The sequence below is a fragment of the Melospiza georgiana genome, chromosome 5, assembly GCF_028018845.1.
Source record: "Melospiza georgiana isolate bMelGeo1 chromosome 5, bMelGeo1.pri, whole genome shotgun sequence".
NCBI classification, from domain to species: Eukaryota; Metazoa; Chordata; class Aves; order Passeriformes; family Passerellidae; genus Melospiza; species Melospiza georgiana.
Genome location: NC_080434.1, coordinates 27,338,421 through 27,365,850, shown reverse-complemented (window position 1 = coordinate 27,365,850; position 27,430 = coordinate 27,338,421). Strand labels below are relative to the sequence as shown.

The window sequence follows — 27,430 nt, the reverse complement described above, 5'->3', positions numbered from 1 at the left end:
AAAATAAAAATATATGCCTGAAAAGGCACACACAGAACATAAAAACCACCTTACCTGAAAACTCAAGAGATGCAGTGCAACAAATAAATATATTTATTCTTACTTTTTTCCTTTTTTTTAACAACAGCAGCAGAATAATTGCAAATTTTTTTTTTTTTTTTTTTTTTTTTTTGCCAAGTATGTACTTTGCTTATTGATTTTTGCATCCAGGGTGATCTACAGCTACAGCTCAGTTTTGTATTTCTTTTTCAATCAGGTTCCTCCTAGGATAGATAGAGTGACTAAGTATTCAGAGCTACTAAAAACTCATTAGGTGTGTAACACAGTGAACTACTTCACAGTCATAAACATAATCCCTAAAGCAAACACACAGGAAGACTGTTTTGTTCATAGCTGGAGTGGAGAAGACTTTTTTTTTTTCTTTTCAGTATCTTGCTGTTTCAAAGTGGATTGTGTTCTCTACTGTTACCCTTTCAAAAAAAAGGCAGTTATAAAAATTACTTAATAAAAACATACATTTCTCACATTTCAACAGTTTTTATGCCAGTTTCTCAATGACTATTCTAGAAAAGTCAGCTTGTTCAACCTAATAAAAGAAGAAGGTCAAGTATGGAAAATCAAGAGTAAGGAAACCTCACAGTAAAAATAAGTGTGTCTGTAGCATGTAGTGGTTAGCTGTAAAGAAGTGAACAAAAGAAAAAGCCTCCCTAGAAGTTGTAGAGCTACATAGCTACTACCTTTTTATAGCAGGTGTATTTTCTACCACAGCTTAGATTTTTATTACTTTATATTTTTAAAATAACTTAAAATAATAATGAGTTTGCCTGCCAGCAGCCAACTCAAAAACACATTGGAAAAAGACAAAAAACCCAGCCACCATTACAGCGGTAGGGAGAAATTCTCCTCAGCAGCCAATTCTTTTGTCCAGTCCTTTCCCTTCTTAGCAATCCCAAACTTCTGGGATATATTCAGCTTATTAGGAATGAGAGCTCTTCAATGCAGACTTGGGTTTCACTGAAAGGAACAGTGAACATTTCCCCTCTGTAGCCTCCTGTGAGTCCTTCTAGCAGCTCTGCAGAGTCCTTGCAGCAGCAAGCTGCAGCAAAAGGAAAGGAAAGAATATTCCATCCAGGTGTGAAATGATTCATAGGCGGCATCTGAGATCTTCAAAGGATTCTCAATCAATACTTCAGCCTGAATCCCAGATGAGTGGGCTGTGATTTTATCTCATCTGTCAGATGGGTGAAGTCGCCTGTTTGTTCTTGAATTAACTTCTTTCATCTTTGCTGCCACAATATTGCAACTGACTGCACATCTTTCATCATTCTGAGTGCCACTCAGCGCACAGAAAAGTAAACCAAGCCATGGCCCTTGGCAATCCGTGTAACACAGCAACAGCAGACAGGGTGTGCTCTAGACTCTGCCCAGAAGCGCTGACCTGAAAGGCAGAGGGAAATGCAAATGGGTAAAGGCAACCATAGAACCATGTAAATCTTCTCAGACAGAGTGACTGTGATAAGGAAGCTGTGAAACTGAGATTCCAGCTGCTACAGGTCTTGTCACCCTGTGTAACATGGAATGTCTGTGCCCTGATGTGAGTAACTCTCTTCTTGTCTCCTCCTCAAAATTAGTGGAATCAATCAGATGGAATTGTTACATCCCCAGCCTCAATGGTTCACATATCCTGCCACAATTAGTAAAATCAAAGAGCTGCTGAGGCTGCATTCTAATAGCAGTAGAAGAAAAGCCAAAAATAAGACTTTGCTGAATATTTTTCCCCAGCCTGAGCTCTAAATTGTTAGCTGGTTTCATTAATGCATTTGCCCCAGAGTGACCTTTGGGCAAACCTCAGCCCTGTCTGAAAGGCTGATGCAGAAAGGGATGCAGAAGCTATGAAAACATCTGTGTGGCATCCAGAGTGCTCTGTGATGAAGTGGGGATTTCTTGGAGTTCAGAAAGCACTTTCTTTCTTCACTGAATAACACAAAGAATTAAAATACAAAATTACTTATTCTAATTCCCTTTCCTAAGGGAAAGAAGGACTGAGAGGGTTTAAGATAAAGAATGATTGTTCTATTTTTTCCAAGAGTCAAGAGACTGGGGTGGGGGGATTTACAACTATGCTGCACCCCATCTGTTGAAACATGTAACACTCCATTTGGTTTTAACTGCTTGATGCTTGCTCTGTATCCTATTCTGTTTATTTATTGATCTGGGTAATCTCTGACACAAACCTTAGTGTCTTCCATCTGTCCTTTTCAATGTGGTTTTCAGGACCTTCACTTTCATAGGAAGCCAAGTAAAGTGCTGCAATCAGAAGCAAATACATTATGTTAGGCCTACTGGCATTTTAAAATTTGCTCTCCCTGCAAAGCAGCCTGAGTTAAATGAAGCAGGCCTGTATTATCCATCCCTCAGTTTAGGGCTTCAGAATCCCATTAAGAAGTATAGCATTGCTTATAATTGCACCCAGGCAATGCTAACAAACTGTGCATGAGAACAAAGACAGCCCTGAGGGGGGAAAAACCAACCAGTGGAAACTCAAAAGCATGAGGAGAAGAAAGCACTCAAGAGAAAATAAACTGAGCCCAGGGACATGGTGCTTTGTAAGCAGCCAGTGAAGTCCCTGTTTTCTTCCTTAAGCAGCTCCCTTCAGTGCAAAGTATCCTGAAAGTCCACATAAATACATTTCATGTGAGATTTACAGGGACCACATCACATTACTTCATTCTATTTCAGAACCAATGTTGACCCTCACAGACTATACACACATAAAAGAAAAATCGTATCTTCTCTGTCATTTGTAAGGGAGGAACATTTTTCACTTGCCAGACAGAGATGTCCTCAGGACAGTTTTTCCTTACTGTGAGGAAGCCACAAATTAACACAGAATGAGTTTAAGCAGTAGCCAGTGACACCACCCCTGCAGAAGCTCCTTACCATCATCACTGAAGACTGGGACAGAGAGCAAGTACTGCAGAATCTTCCAATCCCTTTCAAAAGGACATTCCACTTGCTTCCATGTCATAAATTCACTGACTTGTTTTGCCAGTTCCCAAAATTTCTGTCAGAAGACAAAGCAGAAGAGGTTGCTATACATTGAACAGCACTGCTTACCCTGAATATTTTTTTAATAAGAAGGAGAGATCTTGGTTTGGAGACCAAGGCTTCAATTGCCTTGGCTTTTAAGATAGAAGTGAACATGATCTGACTCAACAACTCAGCTTCTAACTTCTGTATTCCTGTTTCAATCTATGGTAACTTCCCACTCCTTCACCTTGTTAAAATTTCTGTTGTGAATACAAATACAGTAGATGAAATACACTTAATTTTTTCTTTCAAGGAGCTGGTAACACTCCTTATGCCCAAATTTTAACTTCATTGATGCTTATGCTTTTTGTTTTGCAATTAAATACATAGATTTTCACATCAGATGCTTAATACTGACATTTCAAAATCCAGATGTTTCCTGTCACTTAGTAAATATGAATGCTCTATTTTCTTGCTGGAAATGTATGCCAAAAATAAACACTCCCCATGTAGCATGCTGATGCCATTATTTGATAAGCTCTTTCAATTAAAGTTAACATGCCACAAGTGCAGGTGGATTCCTTCAGCAAAAGGGCATTGCACAGCCTAGGCTTAGAATCTTTAGGCTAACTCAGGCCTATGACTGCAACTGAAATGTACTGTACTTTTGTGTGGATGACCCAGGCTTCCTGAAAACTGAAAGTACCAGGAAACAAATCATTGGGTAACTCACCCTGTGTCAGATAACAAGCATGAAATCAGAGGCAGAGAAACTACTGGAAGACAAGAGAGTCAAAACTCCCTTGCTGATGCTCTATCACATATTTCTGCAGAGACAATCTGGAACTCGCATGAAAATGCTGTGTATATATCTTGTTAAAGGAGGAACTTGCTTTTTATGTGAGGAATTAAAAGATAAAGCCCTAAAATACTAATTTGAATGTCACAGTCCTATTTTCTGGAAAAATCTCTTCACCCAGGATTCTTCTCCTGGGAAGCTGAGAAGCCTCAAAGAAAAATGAAAACAATAATTACCTGATTTGCTTCTCTTGTGTTTTGCTGCTTTGGAGATTGTTTACCAACAGGTGGTTGTTTGATTGGTTTCATGTGAATTGTTTTGACTTAATGACCAATCACAGTCAGGCTGTGTTGGACTCTGGAAGGAGTCATGAGTTTTCATTATTATCTTTCAGCCTTCTGTAAGTATCCTTTCTCTATTCTTTAATATAGTTTAGTACAGTATTTTTAATATAATATCATATCATAAAATAACAAATTAGCCTTCTAAGAACATGGAGTCAGATTCAATCATTTTCTCCTTCGACAGGGGACCCTGAAAACACCATATTTGAACATTTTGTCATTAACTAAAACAAACCTGTGAATTGAAATGTTGAGACAAATTTGAGCACGGGGAAGAAGTTCTGACTTTTCTTCCCCCCACAAAAAACCCTGGAAATATTGAAAGTTTCTATTAACATTCCATCTTCAATAAAAGTCCTTTTTCCTGACTACTTCTCAGCTCCCTTGAAAAGTAACAGATACACTCAAATTCCAGTCTATGTTTGCTTTCCCAGAACCCAGTGGAAATTGGACAGGGATCTGTTTCAGTTTTCTGTTAAAGGGGCTGACCCTGGACTAAAACCCCACTCAGTGCTCCCCTTACCTCAAAATTGACATGGCCATTGGGAAGGCGATTGGCACAACCCTCATTGAGGAAGTAAATATCTTTGACCAAGAGGCTGAAGAAAGGTATCACGATCTAGGGAGAGAGCAGCATTATTGTCAGTCTGGTCCTGTATCAAAACACAATGGTCTACAGAGAAAAATGATTCTACATCTTTACACAAAAGCTGTGCATTCACTACATTTTAAAATACAAGTCTCTCCACAAAGCCCTCCATTTCTATGTGATGTCCTTCTTGTTTTCATTTTTTTCTTCTTCCTTGCAGATTCCAGAAGATAAACGGTCAGAGGCACCTACTTCTTACAAATAATTCCTGCAGAGTATCTCATAGTGTAGCTTTCCTCTTGACAGGACTGACTTGGTAAATGAGGGGAGAGGTCCATTGAAGCATGGTAGGGAATATTGGGGTAGCAGCACAAATGGTTTGAGCTACAATTCCCTGAACTCATGCAAGTCATGGAGCCTTGGTACTGACTGGCTTAAAATGAGGCATTTCCTGCCAACTGAACAAAGAATTTTCTTTAGATAATGCTGGAGAATTTTACTTTCTTAAAATGGTTCTATTTTAATTTTTATCCTATGGAAGTTTTCACAGCTACACATCCTTGTTACAACTGGGGATAAAACAAATACCACTTATTATTTCCACAGAACATTTCACTGTGCCATATTTCAATATCTTTTTTTTTTTTTTTTTTTTGAAGTCTTGAAACTGACTTTTCTCTGAAAAGAAGTAAGCCTCTTATATTTAGACTTCTGGTACTTTGAATGATATGTGAACAGATCCTGAGGACTCAGAAAGACATTCCATGTATAACAACAGTATAGATCAGCAGACTGCACGTGGATTTGCTTCATCTACCTGGTAGTTTATTCCATGAACTCCAAGATCATGTTTATTCAACACAGCATGAAGTCCTAATATCATAAGGAGTTGATGAGCAGCTGCTTCCAAGAGGGGAGCAGCTGGGAAGCTGTTTGATTCCCTTCCACATGAACTACCACTGAGATTCTGCATCTAAAGACTATATACAAAAAAAAAAAAAGCCACAGCTCTGTCTAAATTTGAGGTTTGGAACAACTTTTATGAGTAAGTTTTAAAGCCTTTCCACCTTAAGCCATGAATACTGGAAGTTTAGCACAAGCAGCAGCTTTAAAAACAAATTACTAGCAACCTCATGTCAGTCTTAGCCTTTCTTTTTGTGGTATGGGTTTGTGAGATACAGGTGTCTGTCAAACAGAAATGAGCTGAGGCAATGTACTTATTTCACTGAAATAATCAAAGTGATCATTTAATGTTTGGACTTTCAGCCAGCACCAAACTGATCTGGCAGCTTTTTATAAGCCAACCAGGGGAAGAGTTGCTGAGAATGAGAATTCCAGGATAAAGGTTTACCACACAACTTAACAAGCACATTTCCCTTTTCGCACTGCCAATTCATTTGCAAACACACCTTCTCTCTGTTGCTGTGAGCTGTCAGGGACCTCTGAGTCGCTCCGCGCAGAGCAGTTCGGTAATTGTAAAAATTGCTGGAAGGGTCCATCTGATGCTGCAAGGCATGAAAAGATGCAAATAATGAGGTACACACAACCCTTTTTCAACTGAGCAACTCTTAAAAAGGAAAAGGTCTTCTGAACAGCCCCACAAATGCAGCTTTGTAGAGGACTGTGGTATCGCTCTGTCTGTTCATTTGATCATTTTTTATTTTAAAAATGTCTATTCAGCACAACAAGGGATCCAACACATTCTCTTGGATAAATCGCAAACTCATATAGTGCTGCAACTGCATGACTTTGACAAAGGTCAGCTGGACAGTATCCATTAAGAGCACAAATAAACGAAATTAAATGTCGTAATGAAGCCAAACTCACATTTTTGAGCAGTTTAAAGTAACATGGTATAAACAGCCTCCTGTCCAAATATTAGCCAAACTTACCTCAAGAATATCAAATTTGGCTGTCTTCACTTTTGCCCAGGTTTTCTTTAATCGAGACACGGGACTCATGTTCATGCCAGCTTGATATAAAAGAAAGAGATTGTTGGAGTATTTAAAAGGAAAAAAAAATCTTCTAGGTAGCTTGGACCAGTAAGTATTTATAAAGCAAAGAATCTATGACCCATAAAAAGTATTTTCAATGAAGCTACTCAAGAAATCAGTCACTATTTTCTTTAAATTCCAAAATAACCTTGGAAACAAAATCTTCATCTCTTACAGAATGAAAGCTCTAAAAAAATGCTATGACATTATTTAATGTGGATTTGATAAAACACGTACATACAACAGGAAGTTCAAATGAATGTTCTGAACACCATCTCTTACACAATTCATTGAAAACTACATCCAACTATGAAGTTTTCACGTTTCAAATGAAAAAAAAAATATTCCCAGTATTTTCCTACCAGATATAAAGAGGTGTGGATTTCAAACCACTAGGATGTGACAGAAATGATGGAAGACATTTCAATTCTCCATATCGCAGGGAAAGTAACTATTCCAATCTAGCACTGAAGTTGGTTTAAAAAAGTGGGGATTGAGGTCTCTGAAGAGTTGCAAAGAAAACTTTGGTTTACACCAACTTTATAGTACACACATAGCACTACAACAGTGTTGAGCAACTTCATGCTGCTGACCAAGCTCAGCAGTAGCCTTCTGTGTGAAGCACTTTATTCAGATTTAAACAGGGATAAAATAATATCTGAGTACACATACTTACAAATAATAGCCATTAAGGAGTTGAAGTTGCCAATGTTGAAACATTCCCGTGCCACATCGATGAAATATTCTATCACTCTTGCTCTGTGCTTCTTCTTCACAGGCTGCAAGAGATGCATTTGTAGGGTTATGCTCAGCAGGAAACAGCACTCAGACACATCCCCAGAGAAATAAGACCCCTGTTAAAAGTCTTTTCCATATGTAGCACAGTTTCACACTATCCTTTACGTGTAGAAGCAGTTACACTATTGTGTTCAAAAGCATTCAGGACAGCAAGGACAAACCAGACCCTGGGCAGGCAGAGAGCAAGGACAGGCAAAGAGGCTCTGCCAAGAAGAAGGATATGAAGAGCAGCAGAGCAGAGCAGAGGGTCAGCCAGAGGAGAGAATGTGCCTCAATTCACAAGGGCCTTCCAGAGAGGAGAACAGCAGGCCAGACACGCTCACGTACCAAGAAGGGCTAACCCAGAATAAATCATCACTGTCACACCAACAAGGATGAGGCACCAGTATAATGCTAAAAACACTGCACTAATTTCCTCCTCAGACATGCTCTGACTGCATCCAAATGTCAACAATTACAGAACCAAGAGAATGGAAAGTCCTAAAGACACCAAACTAGAAAAGGCTTCACACTTTTTGATAACTAAACAAAACCTTTCAGCACAAAGAGTCTTTGCTCACCATGCAGATTTCTGTTGCAACCAAGTAACTGAGCCTGTTAAACCACTCCACATAGGCTTCAAGATTCCGAGTCTTCTTTCGCTCCCCATAGCAGCTCTACAGACAGAAATAAAACAGCAACTTTCAGCACCATTTCCATCTTTTCCCTGGGATATCTTTTGGCTTTCTGCCTTGCCATTCCCAAACACTGTCAAGTAACCAGGAATAACTCAAATTACCCAAAGTGACAAAAAAACCTTAGAGGGAAAGCAGCAGTGGTAGTATTCAACCATGTGTAACTTCCTCCTGAGCTGCTGGCCCAGTAAAACACTCCAGCAGGCATGTGGAATGCTTTAAGTCCTACTGGGATTCTTTAAGGAGCTAAGACAGACTTATGCAAACAATCAGGGATAAATATCTGCATAAAGCTCCCTTGAATGCACACACTGTTTCAGTCCTTACTTCTGTCCCCCTGATGGAGTAGGTAAAACATTAGGCCCTCTGCAAGTGCAGCAGGAAAACAGATGTCAGGCACATTATGTTTGGCTGTTGATGACAAATGGACATACTGCATCCTAAGTTTGGGAGATCAGCTCTACCATTTTGATGGGATTATCCCTTTTCTGAGCAGTGCTATGCTGTATCACCTTGGAATCATTCCCATACCACATCTCAGGGCTGCCTAAAAAGGGGCAGGCAGCAGTTTCAGTGATCTCTATCTGGAAAAACAATTTCAGAGACCATCTGACTGAACATCAAATTGTAGACTTGCATCATTCTATTCTGTTTGTCAGTTTAAGGATAATTCAAGTTTTAATGGATTGACTCTGTCACAGTTTATTTACAGAGGTTAAGTCATCTTGAAAAACATAAAAAATTAAGTCATTTTGAAAACAGCATTCAAAGAGATGACAACTCCATCATGGCTGGTTAAAAACACTGCATATTTTCCCTCCATCTCACATAGACCTAGAGCCCTCTGTGGTCTTTTTGTTATGTCTATTTGCTCTACCTGCAAATTCCCCCATATGCTACTTGGCTGCAAAGAGTTCAGTTTACTAAAAAGGAAGAACAGATGTTGAAAATGAGTAATGCAGAAGGCAAAGTTAAATTCAGCTTCTTCCAGCTGTAGGCCACATAAATGGCCTGGGGAAAACATTCACAGGATTAAGTTCTCCCTTAGCCTAAGTCAGAAAACCCAGTGAAATGTGTTCATTTAAGTCCATTTGTTGGCTGAGTTCTTGAGCTTCAGGAGTTGTACTCCAGAAAGAAAAAAAACATTAACAAAATATTTAACTAAAGGTTGTTTTCTGATGGTCCTCATTTATTGCTGGACCTCACTCCCAGCTCATGGTGCACCTGATGGTAAATGATGCATTTCAGAGCTGCTCCAGATCTGCTCCCATTACCTTGTCATTATTCAAAGGATCCTTTTGCACAAACGCCTGGATAAATTCCTCTGGTCCAATATAATTGAGTCTCTCCTAAACAAAGCACAGAAGCAGCCAGGTCATATCCCCTGTTAACCTGCACTTCAAAAAGAGGGGAGGGACAAAGTCATCCCTGGGAGGGTAACAACTCACGAGCTCTATGTGTGTCAGCTGCTGAGCTAACACATAGGGATCATTGCAGACCGTGATTATGTCCCTCTGCACGGACTGGGGCTTGGTTTTCAGGAGTGTGAGGCGATCTGTGGATGTGGAGGCATCGATTTTGGCCAGCACCTCCTCGTACTGGGTCACGGCGGCCAGCTTGCGGAGCAGGGTCTGGAGAAGCTGCTGCACGCTCTTCCTGTACATCTGTTAAACACCACACTGTCAGAAAGCACTTCCAAAATGGGAGAATACAGCACTAAAGTCTGCACAACACCACAGCAGATGGATGCTGATACCTGTGTCTCTCGTCAAGGTAAGCTCTATTATATGAATTTGTAATATCAGCATCTCATCAGACCAAAAGGAATCCAGCTGAGGGTTTAAGCAGTGATTGTCTCTCAGGTTCAATACTGACCCAGTCAGCTCAAAGAAATGATGTGTTCAATCCACTCCCTGAAAAGCACCAACCACCACAGGAAGAAATACAAGAAATGAAAATACTCCATCTTCTCCTGCTTAAGACCACAGAAAAAAAACAGATACGTGGCCGTTCAGTGATAAACAAAGGGCCTGCTTCTCTCTGCAGCAAATCACGACCAGTGATCACCAAAGTCAGAGCTCAAACTTGAAGTGAATCTGAGGAAAAGTAGAAGATAATAAAAGCATCTCTCTCTTCTTTTGCCTTTGTAGGCCTTTCCATGTAGTGATTTAAGTTACCAGGAGTGACAATTTAAAGTAGGAGCAGAACTCAACTCTTAAGTAGATAGATCTGTGTAACCAAGGGGGTTACTCTTCCAGGTTCCACATACCATCCTAAAGCCATTACAGCAAAACCTAAGTGGCTTCAAAAAAGATCATCTAAAAACTATTGTCTGCAAACTATAGTATGATCACTCCAAGGCAGCAATATTTTTCCTTTACTCTGATAAATTTGTCCTTTTCTCCAAAGATTTTCCCAAATATGTTGTTTTAAAGGAGAGATATGTGAGTGTGGTGAGAGGCTTTGGTTGTACTCTTACTACCAACTCTTAAAAGAACTGGAGTACAATAATTCAGGAAGTGGAATAAAAAGCTCTAAGTAGAACTGTAGTGAGCAGGAATAGGAAACTCTTCTTTTGTATCCTTTAAGGTAATGACTCAAAAGTCCAAGTGATCTGTAGAAAGGTAAGGTCAAGGAAGTTGCCATTTACTGTTCCAAGCAGCTCACAATAAAACAAGTCAATTTACTGCAGTGCTTTAACTTTGTCTTTTTAAAGGAAACATCAAAGTCAAAAAACCCTCAAAGCTACAGCCAGTAAGGATTTATAGTTCTCTGAGTAAGACTGCTCCCTTTGCACGGTTTCTAGCAGCTTTGTACATCTGCCTTTCCCTTCAGTAGACGATTTCACTGTTTAAACTGTCTGTAGTGCCAGAAACTTCATTGCAGACAACCCTTCCCTCTTCTCATTTCATTCTTCCATCCACCAACTCAACTTCCTCCAGGCTAAGCAGCTCTTTCTCTTTGTGCCAGTGAGTACTTTTCAAGTGGGTGTGAGCCCTCAATCGCAACTACTTTGCCTGGAACTGAATTCAATTTCCTACCTTGCTATGAAGAGTATCTAGAAACAAATCAACCATCCCCCCCTGGAGTGAGGGCACACCTCTTGCCCCTTCCCAGCCCAGAGCTCCCTGGAACTACCTTGCAACTTTCAGCTGGCACATCAAATTATGTCTCTTTTTCATTTGTATTTCATACCACATCTCACTCTCTTGTCCCATCTTCTGTCCCTCCCCACTCTGACAACATCAAAATGTATTTCAGCTTCCAAATTCAGTTTAGGTTTGTTCTTTTCCATGCTTGTGTACAGCCTCTCAAGGCTCAAGGCCCTTCCAGGCCTTTGGCAGCACTCTCAGCTTCTCTGAGCGCAGCTTACCTCCACACCTGTTAATGTGCTGTTTGCTGCCTCATCCACACCATTACTTAAAAGCTTATATAAGGAACACTGGTCCCTGAGGAACACTGGAAACACAACGCCATTTAGCAATTGCTACTTGTGTTTATACTTCTTCCAAATGTCACTCCAGTGTCTTTTGCAATTGCAGCATTATGCCAGCTACACCTTTTTAATTCCCTTCCACTAAGTAAATATAACCCTTGGCTTTTGGCCGAGTTTATTTCAGTACTTAACAGACAAGCATCAGTTAAGCATCAAAATATTTCATAATACCCACGTGGAACTTCCATCTGAAAAGTGGGATTTCAAGATTTCCTTGTGTGCTCCATCCACACAGGAAGGAATAGGACACACTTCCTCTGAGTTGATACTTTAAGCTCAAGACAATTCCTTCTGGTCCATTCCTGTTTTGGAAATTTCTCCCCAAACCTGCTATAACTTTTCTATTGACCTACAGGTCAAAGGCCCAATTCCAACACACCTTACTCAAGAAATGATCAACATTAATAGGGATTGCTCAGCTACTGAGCCAGTTAGCTTCTTCCAAGTAAAATGACAAATACTAACATCCACCAAGTTGTGCCTGTCTGCACAAAATGGGATTATGTTATGGGCTTAGAGGTGGAGAGAATCTTGCCCATGCTTTGGAGAAGATCTGCTTATTCTGTGTGGTTTCATCCTAGGCTTAGGTACCAGACAGAACTTTTTCCCTACCAGCACCTTGGTAATAAGTTTTCCTAAGCACCCAGAGCCACACACTGTTAATAATGTTGATATTAACAGCAATATCAAAGCGGTAACAGGAATGCCTTTTTATCCAGTAACTTTGTGTGCAGACAGCTTACCTCATCCCCACTGGCTATTCTTTGTGCCAGCTCCTTTAAGTTCCTCATCATTCTTTCATCTCGGAAATCATAAGGAAAAGTCTCTGTCCACTCAGTCAACAACTGCAGGATTTTTGGTGCAATTTTCTGGGTCCAGCTCTATATGGAAACAGTAGTGAGGAATGTTACATGTAACAGCAATGCAGGAAATATCCAGCTCAAAGGAAAGACAATTCTGCTCTGCAGGATACTGTGGAGCATAAGGGCATGAATGTCAGGTAAATTTTAATCTTAACTTCATTCAGCATTGGATTATATGCCAGAGCCAATGGCCATGGAAGCCAATGAAGAGACTCTCATTGGTTTAGCTGACCTGGAAATTGGGCTTCAGGTGGGTGGAAATGACTCCCCTCATTATCAGGAGTGCCTCAGTGCAAGGCATTGATTAGTGTTTCTGTAAGTTATGACTAACCCTCAACAAGGAAAGTGGCAAATTTCGGTTGTGCCACGACATATGCATGCACTACACCTTACAGGGAGAAACCTGTGTACAGACAGAGAAGGGCTGATGAGGAGATGTGGTGGTCAGAGGATGCCTTGGGCATAGTGACCACAAAATGATTTTTGATTCTCAGTGAAGTAAGGACAAGGGTCAACAAAACCTCTGCCTTGGACTTTCAGAGGGCAGATTTTGGTCTGCTCATGACCCTATTTCACAGATCCTCTTGGTAAAACAAGCAATGCAGCAGGAGCAGCAGCCCTCATGGAGGACAGGCTGAGCAGTATGGAAATTCCCCAAGAATCTCACTGAATAAAGGGTCACATTCTAAGTGCCTGTGTCAGGTTTTCAGTCTGTTCTATCCCACTGAGGACCTTTTCGAATAGCAGGGTTTGGGCAGGGAGCTGGGAAGTCCCTGAGAGTGTGGGACCTCACCTTGTCCAGGCCAGGCTCGCTGAGCCTCTGCTGCTCAGTGCACAGCTGGCAGACCTTGGCCATGAGCTCGTACGGGTGCATGAACAGGCGGGAGCTGAGCAGGAAGGTGAAGATGTACGTCCTCTGTGAGCAAGAGGAAGACACAGAAAAGCATAAATTACCAACATTTTTTATATTTTCTCGAAATGCCTTCCTGAAAAATCTGCTCTTTGTACTTTACTATCTGCAGAAGAAAACTACATGTGGCTCTGCCAAAAGCAATTACTACAGAGGTAATAATTTAATTTAACGCTTATCATTGCTCCAGAACCAATATTATAAATTTGTGCTGGAGCCAAGTTATGCAAGATTAAACCAAAACAAGGCAGGGCAAAGGTAGTTTAGCTCTCCTATTGCACACAGCCTTATTGCAAGCTTATTATCTGAAATTACTCAGAACAAAATTTCAACTCATCTTCTCCTGCTCTACAGTAAACTTTTATCTCCTGGGTGAAAGCAGAGGGAACTACACAGCTTATTTTTACAGAATAAAAATCAGTAACTGATTCTGAGGTTACAAGAGGAGGCTCCTTATTTTACTTCGATTTTTGATGTATCATGATTTGAACTCATTGTGAGACGAATATTTAGGATATCCATTCCACTTTCCACTTTGCCAGTAGTTAAGTATCCATGGCACCCACTCTACAAAGACTCTACAACGTTCTGGCTCTAGAAACTAGGAATAAATAATCCTGTTTGACCAACCAGTGTCTAAATTGCTACATATCTGAAGTTTACACTAAGCATTAAGCAGTAGCTTAGGTAATGTGCTGCTGTTAATTCTGACCCAAGTTAAAAAAGATCATGTCTTGGAAATGTGAACAGAACTCTGACAATAACAGAAGCTGAATATAAGCAGAGTTATGTCTTCTCTTATGTTTACAAGTAGAGTTGCAGTTTCATCATCCATCAGTTATCCCCAGCTGCCCTTTCCTGCCACCTTTTGATACCATTCTTTTTTATCTTCTTTTCTAAGAATTACAGAAACTGTCTCAATGCATGGATGTGCCCACACAGGTCAAAAATTACCAACTGACAAACCTCCTGTTGTCACATCCAGCCTCTGCTGATCCTAAATAGTGTGGTACTAGTCCAACATTTTGGTTGCTCGTTGCAAGTACACATTGACCTCAGATGAACAATGGGAAATATGCACTAAAACCACTTGGTTTTGCAATAAATACTTTCATTCTGTCACAATGGTGGTCATGCCTTCCTCCTGAGCTTGCCTGGCAGCATTTTTGGGGGTTAATGGTACACACAGTCCATCAGCCATAAGCCAGTCTAGGTGTGTGCTTTATAAATGAGTCACAAGTTGCTCACCATACAACGGGAGTAATAAAGCTTTGGACTTCCTAAGCTGGGTGAGTTATTGCAGGATGCACTCAGGTAAGGCACCTGTTATCACTGCTGGTCACCCAGCTGAACCCCTTCCTCAGCCATGGATGGGACACAATCTGCTCTTGCAGCACGTGTTTCCCTTCAGGAGACACATCAGGCCTGGCCACACAGTTAACTTACATCAGGATAGTAATCCACATTGGGTACCAGGTGCTGGATCAGAGCTTCCAGAGACCCCGACAGGAGATTGTTGTCATGGTAATAGAGCCCTCCACAGTTGTCCTCTTTTGACTGATACAGGTTCCTGTTGTAGCTGCTGCTGTCAAACATGGCTGCAAAGGGAGGTGTCTGTGGCATCTTGCCCTGAGGAGACAGACACACAAGAGATAAGGGATAATTCAGGGAAGGTACAATGTAAGGGGTTTTCTATCTCCCAGAGATAATACAGCACTAGAAAAAAAACCTCAGTGTCACGTCATGGGTTACTTGCACACAGTAAAGATGGCACTGTTTTCAAGCCTGTGCAGGCCCCTCAGGAAAGGGCCACACAGCCTTTCACCACTGCCTGTCACAATTGCCAGGTGCTTCTTTCCTATCTTGCTGTTTCTTTATTAAATGACAGATAAGATGTCCAGGCTAAGAGTTAGAAGGAGGTACAAAAATCCTAACAGGTTTTGGGAACTCAGACTTTGTATAAAGCTTTTGGAGATGTGACATATCATTCACTTTGGTCAAATCCTGAAAGCAGCTCCCTAAGAGCAGCACTCTGAGGGGAAGCAGGCTCAGGCTGTCCCAGTGCCAGTGCAGAAGGAGAGAGACTGAAGTGAAGCCCTGAAAAAGTCATGTGAGAGGACAGTCTTCTTTATGCAACACGACAGCCATGTAACTGCAATCCCAATCCTCCCATTTCCCAACTCCACCCTGGCAAATTGGTGCTTGGTTTTCCCAATAACACTGTGACAGGCGTGACCCAGGCTAAAGCCTGATGCTTCAGTGCATTTGCCTCCACCTACCCTCTGAGTGGCTCTACAGAAATTTGGAAAAACTTGCCTGGGCATAGTTGCTTACCACTGCTGTCCAAGTTCACCAATGATACAAAAGATGAGACCAGATTCAGAGTTTTGTTAAACCTTATCCCCAGATTCTGTGAAAATGTGAAACTATCCAGCCTTGTGTTTCCCAGCTTTAGGAAAAATAAAGCAATTACTCATCAGTTTGCATCTCAGTGCCTGTGGAATCAAAATATCAAAATGTCTTTCCAAGGAAAAGATCAGTCAGTGCTGCAGGCTGTTTAGTCACTCAGAGCAGTGGGTGGGCAGCAAGGGGGCCAGGACCACTCAGGAGCTCTTCTGGTAATGCAATATCTGAAAAGGCCAAAAGATAAAATCTCTCTGATTGCTTGAGCGTTGAGTTATAAACTCCTTCCTTCGCCCTCCTTCCCTGCTTTCAGGGAGTAGCAGTTCTTGTCAGTTTAAGGAACTTAGATTTTATAGCCTCGATGGGAAGCTAAGTTTGTGCCCAGTTTTAACCCCAAACAAGCTGGTTTTAACTCTACTGCAGCAGTTACTTGTGGGAACCCAGGAAATTCCTCTGGCTGCCCTGGAGGGCTCGAGCCCCTGCCCAGGGGGCGCAGAGACCTTGGCACAGAGCCCAAGACCCCTGTGCCTTTGATTTAGCCCTTGGGAAAAACAATTACCAACCTTATATGAAGGATTACAAGCCACGACAGTTTAAGTAGAATGATAGTGAATTTATCACAGGGTGAAAAATAGATATTTTTGGGGTTTTTAGAATGGGGGTTCAGGGGGCAAGGTGGAGGGATCTGGGTGTGTCCAGCCTTTCTCCTTCTTCTTCTTGGCCTCCATCTTCTGGGTGATGTTGGCACTTTTGGATTGGTTTAGAGTAGAAGCTCACTGTCTAACACAGGGGATAGGTATTGGAAAGTAATTGTAAATATTGTACACGTAGTTTTTAGTATAAAAAGATAACACTGCCCCAGGGCAGGCAGAGTGCCTCTGACTGTCTTGCTGAGCAGACCTTGGCAGGCCAGGAGAAAGAATTTTATAGATAAGAAACAATAAACAACCTTGAGAATGAGAACTGAGGAATTCTGACTCCTTCTTCGATCTCTGGGCTGGGAAAAGAGACTTTCTAACGTATCTTGGGGTCACTCTGACCAGCTAGAGAACCCGAGAGTTACTGGTGCTGATGGGCATTCAGGGAGAGACAGACAAACCGCAAAAGGGGATGGATGGCACTCTGTTTCCAACCCTACCCACAACTTCAAGGCAAGGGAGATCAAACTGAGAACACAATATCCACAGGCTGCTGTGCTCATGTGTCGACATGTGCATGAGAAAAGCATTAATGCCTCTGAGCCATCATTGTAAGAGCAGATGCTGTTTCTTTTCTCCCCATTGTATCAAATCTTATTCGGGAAAAGGCTCTTTAAAGCCACAGGCCTCAGTGAACACCAGCCTGTGAAGGCACCCGTTTTGAGAACAACTAGTGATGTGACAGCCTGGAGACAAATAGAGTGCTGCCATCTGTGTGCTCCCCAGCCCACAATAAAGCACTTTTCAGAGTGAGCTCGGTGCAGATGAGAAGCTATTAAGTTATTAGCCAGATTCCTTAGCTCCAACCTGGAGCACCACACAGACTCGCTGCTGCTGCTGGCAGTGTGTCCAGACAATGCAGACATTCAAACCAGCACAAGCCTGAGTGGTTCAGTAAATAAACAGCAAAAGAAAGCCAAAAACAAAGGCAGAGAAGGACAGTGGAGAGAGCCTCCTGGCCTACAGGACCTGTGCTAATTCCACCTTGAGAGGTGCCAAAAGATATCTGCATCAAAATGGGAAAGACTGAAAAGTCTCAGTGCCTGAAAAGTGACATCAGACACTCTATGCAGCTGTTCAACCAGCGTTTCAATTCTATGCAGCCCGACTAACTGGAGGAGAACAAAGTAAATCCACATGCCACAGTGTAAAGTGCAGGGCTGAACTTAACTGGGTTCCTGTACAAGGGAGTTCAAGTTACTGGGCAGGTGAAGTGCAAGCCTACCATGGCCATGCTGTGCAGCAATAAAGCATCCTGATCCACAAAGACTCCTGGTCCTTCAGGTTCTTTGCAAGGCTAACCCAGTTTAAGGAACAAAACTTTACTGAGGAGCTGACAGGAACCTTCTGCAGTGTTTCCTAGGTTTTCATATCCTGCATGAAAAGCCACAGACTTGAACCAACTCCAAAATATTCTTCAGCCCACTGACACTGAAAGATGTCCTGTTTGCACCAAAATTCAGATTTTTTTCCAGCTACTGCAGCACAGTTTATTCAGTCAAAATGCAAGTGGTAGTGAACAGTGTGTAAACACTGCAATCCACCAAACATTTGCAGCACTGTGGCTCCAAGGTATTACTCCACAGCGAAGTGAGAAAGGCTAGTCTGCATCTGCAAAACAACTTGAAACCAATATTAGCACTTGTAAAAAACCAAGGTGAGTAGTTGTTCCAACCCAGATCTCATACTAACCAAACCAGCCTGATTCAGGGTAAGACTGGAACGTGCAGGGGATTTAGCCAGACTAGCCAGCAATTAGTTTTGATTTCATGCAATCCTCTCAACACAAATCAGGCAGGTTGAAGACACAGTCTCCTAGGGCCTCATCAACAGGAAAGAAAAAATCAGCAGGCCATTAATTTGTAACCATGAAATAAAATTCTCAAAAGTCTCTCCCAAAGGGCACATACTGTCTCACTTGTTTGCTGTCTGTTTCTGGAAGCTGCTTGACAGAGAGGGTTCAGTCCTGCCTCAGTGAGACACCAAGTTGTGGTGATGGTCTGTGTGGTCAGATCTGGGTTTCACTTGGAAGTGAGCAGCACACAGGACACGTTCCCCCTGCGATGAAAAGGGCTGATAGCAAAGTGTGACAGAGATAAATATAGCATAGTCAATGGGGTGATTCATACAACACATGTGCTTTTCCAGCATGACTCCTTTATTATCCTGACTTTGACTCCTCTGCTGTATTTTATTTGGAGGTGGAGGCACAAAGCAGCATGCTTAATTCTAATTAGAAGCTTCTTTAGCTAAAGCTTCAGCCGAACCCTGCCTTCAGAATAACTTGAGTGAAACTGAAATTTGGTTGCAGAGCAGATAATGGTCCACAAATCCGTGGCATACAGAGCAGAGGTGTCTTGGAACCTAAAAATATTGTTGACAAAGCACAGCAGGGCAAGATCTGACAAGCAGGAATTGGGAAAAAAGACAAGAAATATTATTCCAATGAAAAATGTTCTGAGAGTTAAAAACTGGAACTTTTTAACTGGGCTTTGGAAACATTTGGCTAGCAATCACATGGAAAGCCATTTATCTCTTCTCTCTATTTTTTTCCCAAGAATGAAAAGAGTGGGATTTTTTTGTTTTGCTTTGTTTTGTTTTCTATTTTATTAAAGATCTGACTTGAAGGAAAGAGCAATGAAATAATTTCCTGGCTTTACCAGTAATGCTCTCCTGTGATAGAGAGAAGACAAAAACTCTGCACTATGGAAAGAGGAATACAACATTTTTTTCTGCCTTTAGTATCATTATGGAGAACATGAGACCTTGGGCCATGTGAATATGAGACTGGGGTCCATATTCTGCCTGTGAGTAGCCTCTGACAAGAAAGAAGCCTCAACCTTCCCAGAACAGCACTGTAAATAGGGAGTGAGAGCCAAAGATGATGCACTCAAACCCCCACCATCTCCTTGGAGCCAAGTTTCAGTTTGGCAAAACTAAAGGAATCAGACGTGGCTTCCAAGGCTGCCAAGTGCTTTTCCAAACCTTTATGTTAAACAAAAAAAAAAATCCGTTTTCTACTATAAACAGTGAAAGGTTGCATTGGTTTGTTTTAATTTATATTGAAGAGCTCAGGCTGCACATCAGATTCATAAAACAAACCCAGTAATATGGACAGCTGGTATCCTTCATAGAAGCACCCACTGAGAAGTTCAGTAGTAGCCATAAAAAGTGCCTTTAAAGCCACTGCCAAACATTGTCAGGTACAGTTTTCTCCCACACTATATCCCTCAGGCAGAGGAATGTAGCATTCCTAAGGCACACCTCCCCTTAAAAGATGCAAACTTCAGAAAGCCAATTACAACCCCTCAGAGCTGTTCCCCATACAATCTGAAACCCTTAACCACATTTAACAGGTGATTACCATCCCCCATTGTTATTAAGGATGCCATCATAAAACTGAGGTATGGCAAAACAAAAGACTGACTCCCTGCAGGAGCCGAGCTCCAGAGAGGGCTCTCATTATCCCTGCTCTTTCTTTTGTTAGCAACAAGCCTACAGAAGCCCTTACTGGTCCTTAGCTTTCTTAACCTCATCCCTAACCTCCTGTACAATTTCCCCATATTCCTCCAAACTTACACCCCCTCCTTGTCTCCCCAGCCTGTCTTCCATGAAAAGCCAAGAACCTTCCATTCCAGTGCTCCAGCCACTGATGCCAGTGCTATCACACCCATGCAGGCATGTGCATGTCTCTAACTCTCCCTGTTTGTTCCCCATGCCATGTGTGTTTGTGCAGAGCTCTCTGAGCCAGGCCCTGGATAAAGGTGACTGGAGCAGCTGGAATCCTGCAGTGCTTGGGGCATCCACCCAGGCTGCCCAAAACAAAAGCACACCTGACCCAGGGGCCGCCCATGGCATTCCACACAGCTCTTCCTGGTGTGTGTGCTTCACTCACAAAGCCTTTTTTGGTTTTTTTAGCACTGAAAGGTAAAGGGAAATTTTACAGCTCAAGCTACTGAGAAGATAAGAAACCTGAAAAAAAAAGATGGGTGTTTTGTGTGTCTCACTTGCAGAAATTAAGATCACAGAACTGTCCCAGCTCAAGCCTTCTTGCTTCCACTCTTTGTGATGAATTTGCCATACAGTTCTCAGAGTGTGACTTCAGCACCAACCCTGAGTTATAGTTCCTTCTTAGAATTACTTACAAAGTGCATCTTTAAAGAGGCAGAGTACAGAATATTTTTTCTTACTCACACAGGACATGAAAAGGGGAGTGGTATTGGCTTTTTCCAGACTGAAATCAAGAGCAAAATTAAGAACCTCTCATAAGGAATCCAGCCCAGAGGAAGAAGACCAAAACTATCCATGCTGGACAATGCCATAACAATAGAAAATATACCTTGCACAGTTGCTGGTGGGGCAAGAAAAGACCTGAGGTGCATGTAAGAAACCTGACTCAGCCTTAAAGCACTCTTTGGTTTTCACTAAAACAGCAGAGGAGGAACAATTTTGTAAAGTTTTCCAAAAATCACCCAGGCAACAATAAGCTGCAAAGGAAAATAAAAACGCCAGTAAGCAAAGATTAAAACAGGAACTGAATTTCAAGTAGGGGCATTTTCCTCCTGAATGTGCATTTTTCTTGGGTCTATAAATAGACCCTGCTGATGATTTGGGAAGGTCAGATGCAGCACTGCTGACTGATCACTCACGTATGAGAACTCTGGCACAGTAATTAAGTGAATCCTGAATGACTCGAAATTAAAGTCCTTGGATACTGAACAGCAGAGGTGTGATGGGCATGAACACATTTGTGGGTTTACTTGGGAGCATTAGGAACATTTTGGGGCATTTAAGAATGGCTTGAATTTCCCCAAATCTGCAAGCATAAAAAAGGGAAGGAAACAAACAAGTTCCTCTTTGTTGCTGATATGCTGTAAATCCATGTTCCCTGCTTAAGCCCCACAACTCACCTCCCCTTCTATCCTTTCCCATCCTCTTCTTCAGTGGGGCAGGAAGAGAGAGAGAGTCTAATGATGCTGGAAGTGGCTGTGCCAGCACTGCTGCAGTGCCAGAGGAGCACATGCAGGCAGACTGCATCACGGCACAAATCCCAGCTGCAGGAAAATTACTCAGTCCAGGGTGAGGACAGGACATGTGTTCCTCCCAAACAAAACACATGATAAAATTTGTCCGTGTTGCTGGACACACAAAAGCAACAGCCTTGAAACACATGACACTAAAAGGATGCCACACCTATAACATATAATTTCTTAAAGCACTTGTCCCTTACCATGACCACAGTGCTGCTGAGATTTCTGTCTGTAGGTTAGAAAACTGAAGAGACCACAATTATTTAAAAAGATATGAAGCATGCTCCATTAGTGACTGATTAATATTTTTGTTAAGTTCATTTTAAGTTATTTTTAATTTCATAGGTAATTTCTTCATCTGGATGCTGTTCTTTTACCATTTGAATGCAAAATAAGGCTTTCCCCATATAAGCGTGGGGATTTTGTAACTTGTACATCTTTTTGCTAATCCCAGTTTCAGAGGAGAAGTTTAAAACATGATTAAACAGGATAAGTATATATTATAAAGTGACATGATGAATTAGCACAGCAGTTATTAAATGTCAGAAGGCACATGAGATTCTAGAAAAGTTCAGTCCATTGCATGCTCCATAGCGACTCTTTAAAACTTGAGGGATTTACAGAATGAATGAAAAGGAAAAAGATGCACAAGAGTCTCAGGCCAGCCAAAGAATTCAATGAAACACCTCCCATGTTAAAATACAGACAACACACATAGCTACTCTTTTCTACCAAAATTTCTGAGCTGACAGCTGGACTGAAAGCAAGAATGCTACTAAAGCCTTCCAGTCCTTTACCTTACTGAAGCAGGGTGGAGATTTTAGAAGCAAAGCATTCCCCTTATTGGACCCAGTGAAGCACAGAACAGTTTTGCCATTTGCTCTTAAATATTACAGCTTAAAACACTAAAAAATACAGCCTTAAAACACTAAAACCTCACCTCTCTGCTCAGCCAGCTGCAGACTGGTTTGTCAGGGCTGCCACCCACCAGCAGGCTGCAGAAGAGCTCAGCAGCCTGGCTCCCACACCGCAGAGGGGCAGCTGGGATGCTGCTCCTCACTCAGCTGATGGGCTGCTGCAGCTCTGAGGTCAGGAGTGTGAAGGCAAGGGAACAGCAGTGATGCTTTATTCCAAAACATCACACTGTAAAACCAGTGACTCAGCAGCTGATTCACGGTGCCTGAGATGTCCAGGAATGGGGTGTGGGGTGGGGTGGACAGATGCGGCCTGTGATGCCACCATGCTATGCGACCCCCCCGCAGTGAATCAGAACTCTGAAAGGAGTCCTGTAGCTCTGTATCTACAGAGTTCTGCACTCTGCATAATTTCTGTAGCAGACTTTGTGCCTCCTGCATACTTCAAGCTGACAAAATTGAAATTTGACGTTTTCAACAAAAAATGGGGGCAGATTCCCCTACACTACCACCAGAAGAGAATCACTGTGGTATTAGACTTTCACTGACCTTGGGGAGTGTGATCCATTCCATGTGGCAGGGATGTGAACCCTGGGATGTGACAGGGATGTAATCCTAACCCACCCCAGGTGATCCAAGCCAGAAGATCCACCTTCTCTATCTGCATGGGCAGTAGCTAAGCACATTCTGGACCATTTCAGAGTAATAACTAGCTTCATCAAGAGCTGTTCCCATATCTATCCACAGAAACAGAATTATTATGGCATTATTTCAGTGCTTAGACCTGGCACCTGCTTGTTTGGATCTGCTTCTGACTCTGCTACAAGCTCCTCACGTGGCTTTAGTCAGTTTCTCATTACTGCATTCCTCTGCTTGACAGTACAAAGAGGGATAACTATGGGGTTATTTCCTTTCATTAAGCACTAAGATCTTTTTTCAAAAGGTGTACAGAAGGTGTATCTCATATTACTGCCAGGAGCATGGTACTAGCCTTAAGCATGAAGATCTCTTGACATGGTTCCTTCTTCAACCTCATCAAAGCAAGATAACTTCTGAATCCCAAAAAGTCTTTGCAGACACCTTTTGGTGCTACGTACAGTACACTTCTAAAGAAAACACCTTTCCCTTTTGTAATCATAATAGGCAGCCAAGTTATAATTTACAACAGCAAGCTGCTGTAGTGTTAAATAACAGTACTAAATTTCATTTAACTGTTTCTACCTAAAACCTCATTGCCAGATGTCTCTGCCATTTAGATGATGCAGAAAAATATGCTGGTTTTAGGGCAAACAATTCATAAGATGTTTTTTTCCCCGATCACTGAGTCCTTATGTCTCCATGAGCAGTACAGAATTTTCACTGACACTTCAATATACAGCAGGTTGAAAGCAGTATATTCACAGTTTCTGCAACAGAAATACTTCAGTCAAAGTATTAACTGATCACCCCACTATCACCACAACAACAAAAATATACTTTCCAGTATCTAGATTGAAGATAAAATTGGATGGCTGCACTTTGTCAGCTAAGAGAGGAAGTACAGCTCCATATCTGCACCAGCTACACTTGCCTCTCACCCATTTATATCTGGGCTGGGAATCAGCCGGCAGCTTCTAGAACAGAGCAGGGTCTGAGGTACAGAGGACTTGTAAACAGCCGTCTGCAATCAGCTTGCTTGACTCCTTGGGAAATCAAAGAGAAGCATCTTATAGCCAAAATGACTGCAAAGATGTTTTTCCCCAGTCAGGGCAGGGCCACAGCAGCCTGGTTTGTGCCAGCCTTCGGGACCAGCAGCAGTTCCCGTGCCCGACTCAGGGTGGACCCCTGGGCTGTGCAATCGATGGCCAAACGCTCCTTGCCCTGCAACAATTACAGCTATTAAGTCACCACCCAGTAGGTATGATATTGAGCAAATGGACACCACGCTGGGCTGTGAAAAGATCATTACAAACGTGGCCTAACAGCGTCTGAACCCCAGCAGGATGTTTAAGGGAGGATCAGCTCTAGTCCTGATGGACAAGTACAGTCAGTTCAGCACGCTACATTCATGCAGAAAGCACCTGGCCTTGTATCAATGAGAGCAATTACCTCACAGAATACCCCACTCCCCAGGCTGACTCAAGCTTATTTATCCTCTGTCTTACTCCTCACGAATCCGAAGGTCTCACAGCTCCCAGGCTCCTCTCTGCAGGTGTGTTACCTGGCATTTCTGGCCCTATTTCCAGGTGTGACCAGAAGCAGGCAGAGTACCTCACCCCCTGGGAGGGGCAGGTGACCTGGGCAACATTTTATTCTGGGGAGAAGATGCATTTTGATGAATCGAACCCAAAATAGCCAGAATGCATGGATCTGAGTCATTCAGTGCTATTCTGGAGCCGCCTAGGGAGAGTGAGCTGGATTGTTGTCATGATCCTGCACATTTCCTATTTAAAAATACAGCCATACTAAATGCCACCCCTTCAGGTTCCTCACAGTAGCAATTTAGTTTTTTAATACCACTTCTTACAGCAGCTAGAACAGAGGAGAAATTAGCAACAGCTTTCAGCTGGAGTCTTTGCCTCCTGTTTGTAAATTAATGTATTGTCTTGCTGTGGCTGCAAAATGCTCTCTGGAAGCTTTGTTTACAAGCTCATTTTCTATCAAAGTGTTTATTAGATGATGTGGCTCAGTCCCTCATACCCGTGCCAAGCAAAGGGTGCTTGTCAGTGCTTGCAGAGTACACCTGTGTGTTTACTAACATTTGGAAAAAATCCTTAAGTATGTGCAATCACAGATTGTGCTTCCTCCCCTGAAATGCAGGCAATCTATCCCAAACAGCCCTTGGGATATGTCAGCAGAGCCTTACAGTGATGTACAGCACAGACTGGCAGTATCATCCACACACAGTCCTTCCTGTCTTCACCCCAAGAAAACCTCACTTTTTAACCACCCAGTTAGAAAAGTAAAGCCCCACACTGTCAGCTTTTCCAGTCCATATTCCTTCACTGATTACGCTCCAGGGCTGAGCTGTGCCTGTCACTCCTGTCACAGTGTGCCAGCACTCACCGCACAGGCCGGGAGCAGGCACGGTGACCCCGCACTCCCCGAGGAATGTTTGGATAACCCACACAACCCACACACAGCCACCAACACACAGAGCTGTCCCCCAAAACCTCGGCAGAAAGAAACCACAAAGAATGCAAACCAACAGGGATTCAGCACACCACACAAAAAAAGCCTTTCACTCAGTGCGTGTGGCACAGCTGTGAGCTTAACCCCTGCTAAATCAGTAATTTCTTTCCTCTTTTACAAAGATTTAACAAATCCTACAGCGGCCCGTTTCAGTCCTGCTGTTCAAAGGAGTGATATCCCCACTGCTTATCCAAAATCAGAGCTCGGTCTCAGCTTATCCAAAATCAGAGCTTGGTCTCAGTTCTCTCGGTACAGCTCATCAGTTAGCTGCTTGTCTTGAGTATATTTAGCATTGATTTTCAGCTGATTAACAGCCTCTCTCCAAGGCATCTCATTTGGAAGCCCTAAGATAAGCCTGAGGAAGCCGTACTTCAAAAAGCTCTTCTCAGCTTTCAAAACAGACAGCCTGGAGACCCAGTCCTGCCTGCCCAAGTCCCAGTTTGTCACAGATGGCACAGATGACATCTCAGCCCACCAAGGCGCTAATCTCACTGAAAGCAGCCCCCTCAACATTCCTGCTTTAGAAATAGCCGCTCGAGGTACAGAGCACCTCTTTGTTCCCGGCTCTTTTGATTTTTCAGGCCATTCTTGCCCTTTGAGAGGAGGCAGCCCGCCTCCGCTCTGTTCCGGAGAACTCCTCTGGAAGAGTTCCTCATCCCCCTGCGTTGTATTTAGCTTTACACACGGGCAGACTGGGAGGCACTGCTTGTTAGGGCTGCCTTAGCTTACAGTCCGGACTGACACACTGACCTTGGGTCATTTAACACTGATTTGGGGTCATTTAACACTGATCTGGGGTCATTTAACAGTCCTTACTCGCCTCGTACCCCTGAACTGCTGCTACCCCACACAGCGCAGGAGGCTGAAGTTTTATCACACTCACACTCGGCAGATGCCCAGTGACACACATACACATACACACAGACATATCCCGCCCACACCCCCATTTTACTCAGCCCTACAAACACAATCTGGTAGATCAGTGCTTTTTTATTCTTCCCACTAAAAAAAAAAAAACTCAAAAAAACAAAAAACAACCCACTAATCAGTTGAACTACCGGGTGTAAAGAAAAGGAGGGAAAGCTTCTCCAAGGATTAGAGCCACAGGGAAAAAATCACATCATGCAGTTTTAGGATCCTGTTTTATCTTACTATAGAGAAGGGGATAAGAACCCAATCGCTGCATCACCACTGCTGGGTTGAAGTCTTCCCCAGTATGCTGATACCCCCCAAAAAGTAGCTCTGTCAGCACAGAACTGGGTAGCCAGGAAGGAGATTAAACACCAGGAGGAATGAGACCGTCCTGCCGGAGGTGGCAAAGAAGACAGAGATGGATATATAGATGGATGTACAGACAGATAGATGGACGGAAGGATGGACGGATGGACCGACCAGACGCACCGCAGACTATACCTGCAAGCGGCAGGTGCTCCCGGCCCCAGACGCTGCTTTACGGCTCTCACGCACTCATCATCCCCGACACGGCACAGGACAGCACGGCTCGGCTCCGCACGGACTGTGCCGGCGGCGGGCGGAGCGCCGGGAAGCGCCGGGAAGCGCCGCTCCCGCCCCGTCCCGCCCCGTCCCTCCCGCCGCAGCGCCCGTGCCGCGGGAGGCGGGGCGCGGTGCGGCCCGCCCGGCCCTCAGCGGCCTGTGGGGGCACCGCGGGCAGCGGGCACCGGCGGGCAGGTGTCCTCTGTGCTGGGGCTACCACGGG

The 27,430-nt window shown here is 42.9% G+C and overlaps 1 protein-coding gene across 1 annotated transcript; it reads right to left on the bottom strand.

Moving 5' to 3' along the window:
* Nucleotides 1–154: 154 nt before the first annotated feature.
* Nucleotides 155–27,264, bottom strand: RASGEF1B (RasGEF domain family member 1B). The gene is made up of 14 exons (XM_058024056.1): nt 27,127–27,264; nt 14,944–15,126; nt 13,381–13,503; nt 12,468–12,605; nt 9,677–9,892; nt 9,503–9,577; nt 8,115–8,210; nt 7,433–7,535; nt 6,655–6,734; nt 6,172–6,267; nt 4,697–4,792; nt 2,941–3,064; nt 2,235–2,307; nt 155–1,438 (listed from the first exon to the last, which is right to left on the bottom strand). The coding sequence occupies exons 2-14, from the start codon at nt 15,118–15,120 to the stop codon at nt 1,414–1,416; spliced, it is 1,422 nt and encodes a 473-aa protein (XP_057880039.1). The 5' UTR covers nt 15,121–15,126; nt 27,127–27,264; the 3' UTR covers nt 155–1,413.
* Between the last annotated feature and the right edge of the window lie 166 nt (nt 27,265–27,430).

Excerpts from the sequence above, each read along its gene's own strand:
- RASGEF1B (XM_058024056.1), bottom strand. The coding sequence starts at position 15,120 with ATGCCACAGACACCTCCCTTTGCAGCCATGTTTGACAGCAGCAGCTAC. Across the intron at positions 6,735-7,432 it reads CTCCTTAATGGCTATTATTT|CTGGCATGAACATGAGTCCC; the intron begins GTAAGTATGTGT and ends TTTTATATCAAG. Across the intron at positions 6,268-6,654 it reads CCAAATTTGATATTCTTGAG|CATCAGATGGACCCTTCCAG; the intron begins GTAAGTTTGGCT and ends CATGCCTTGCAG.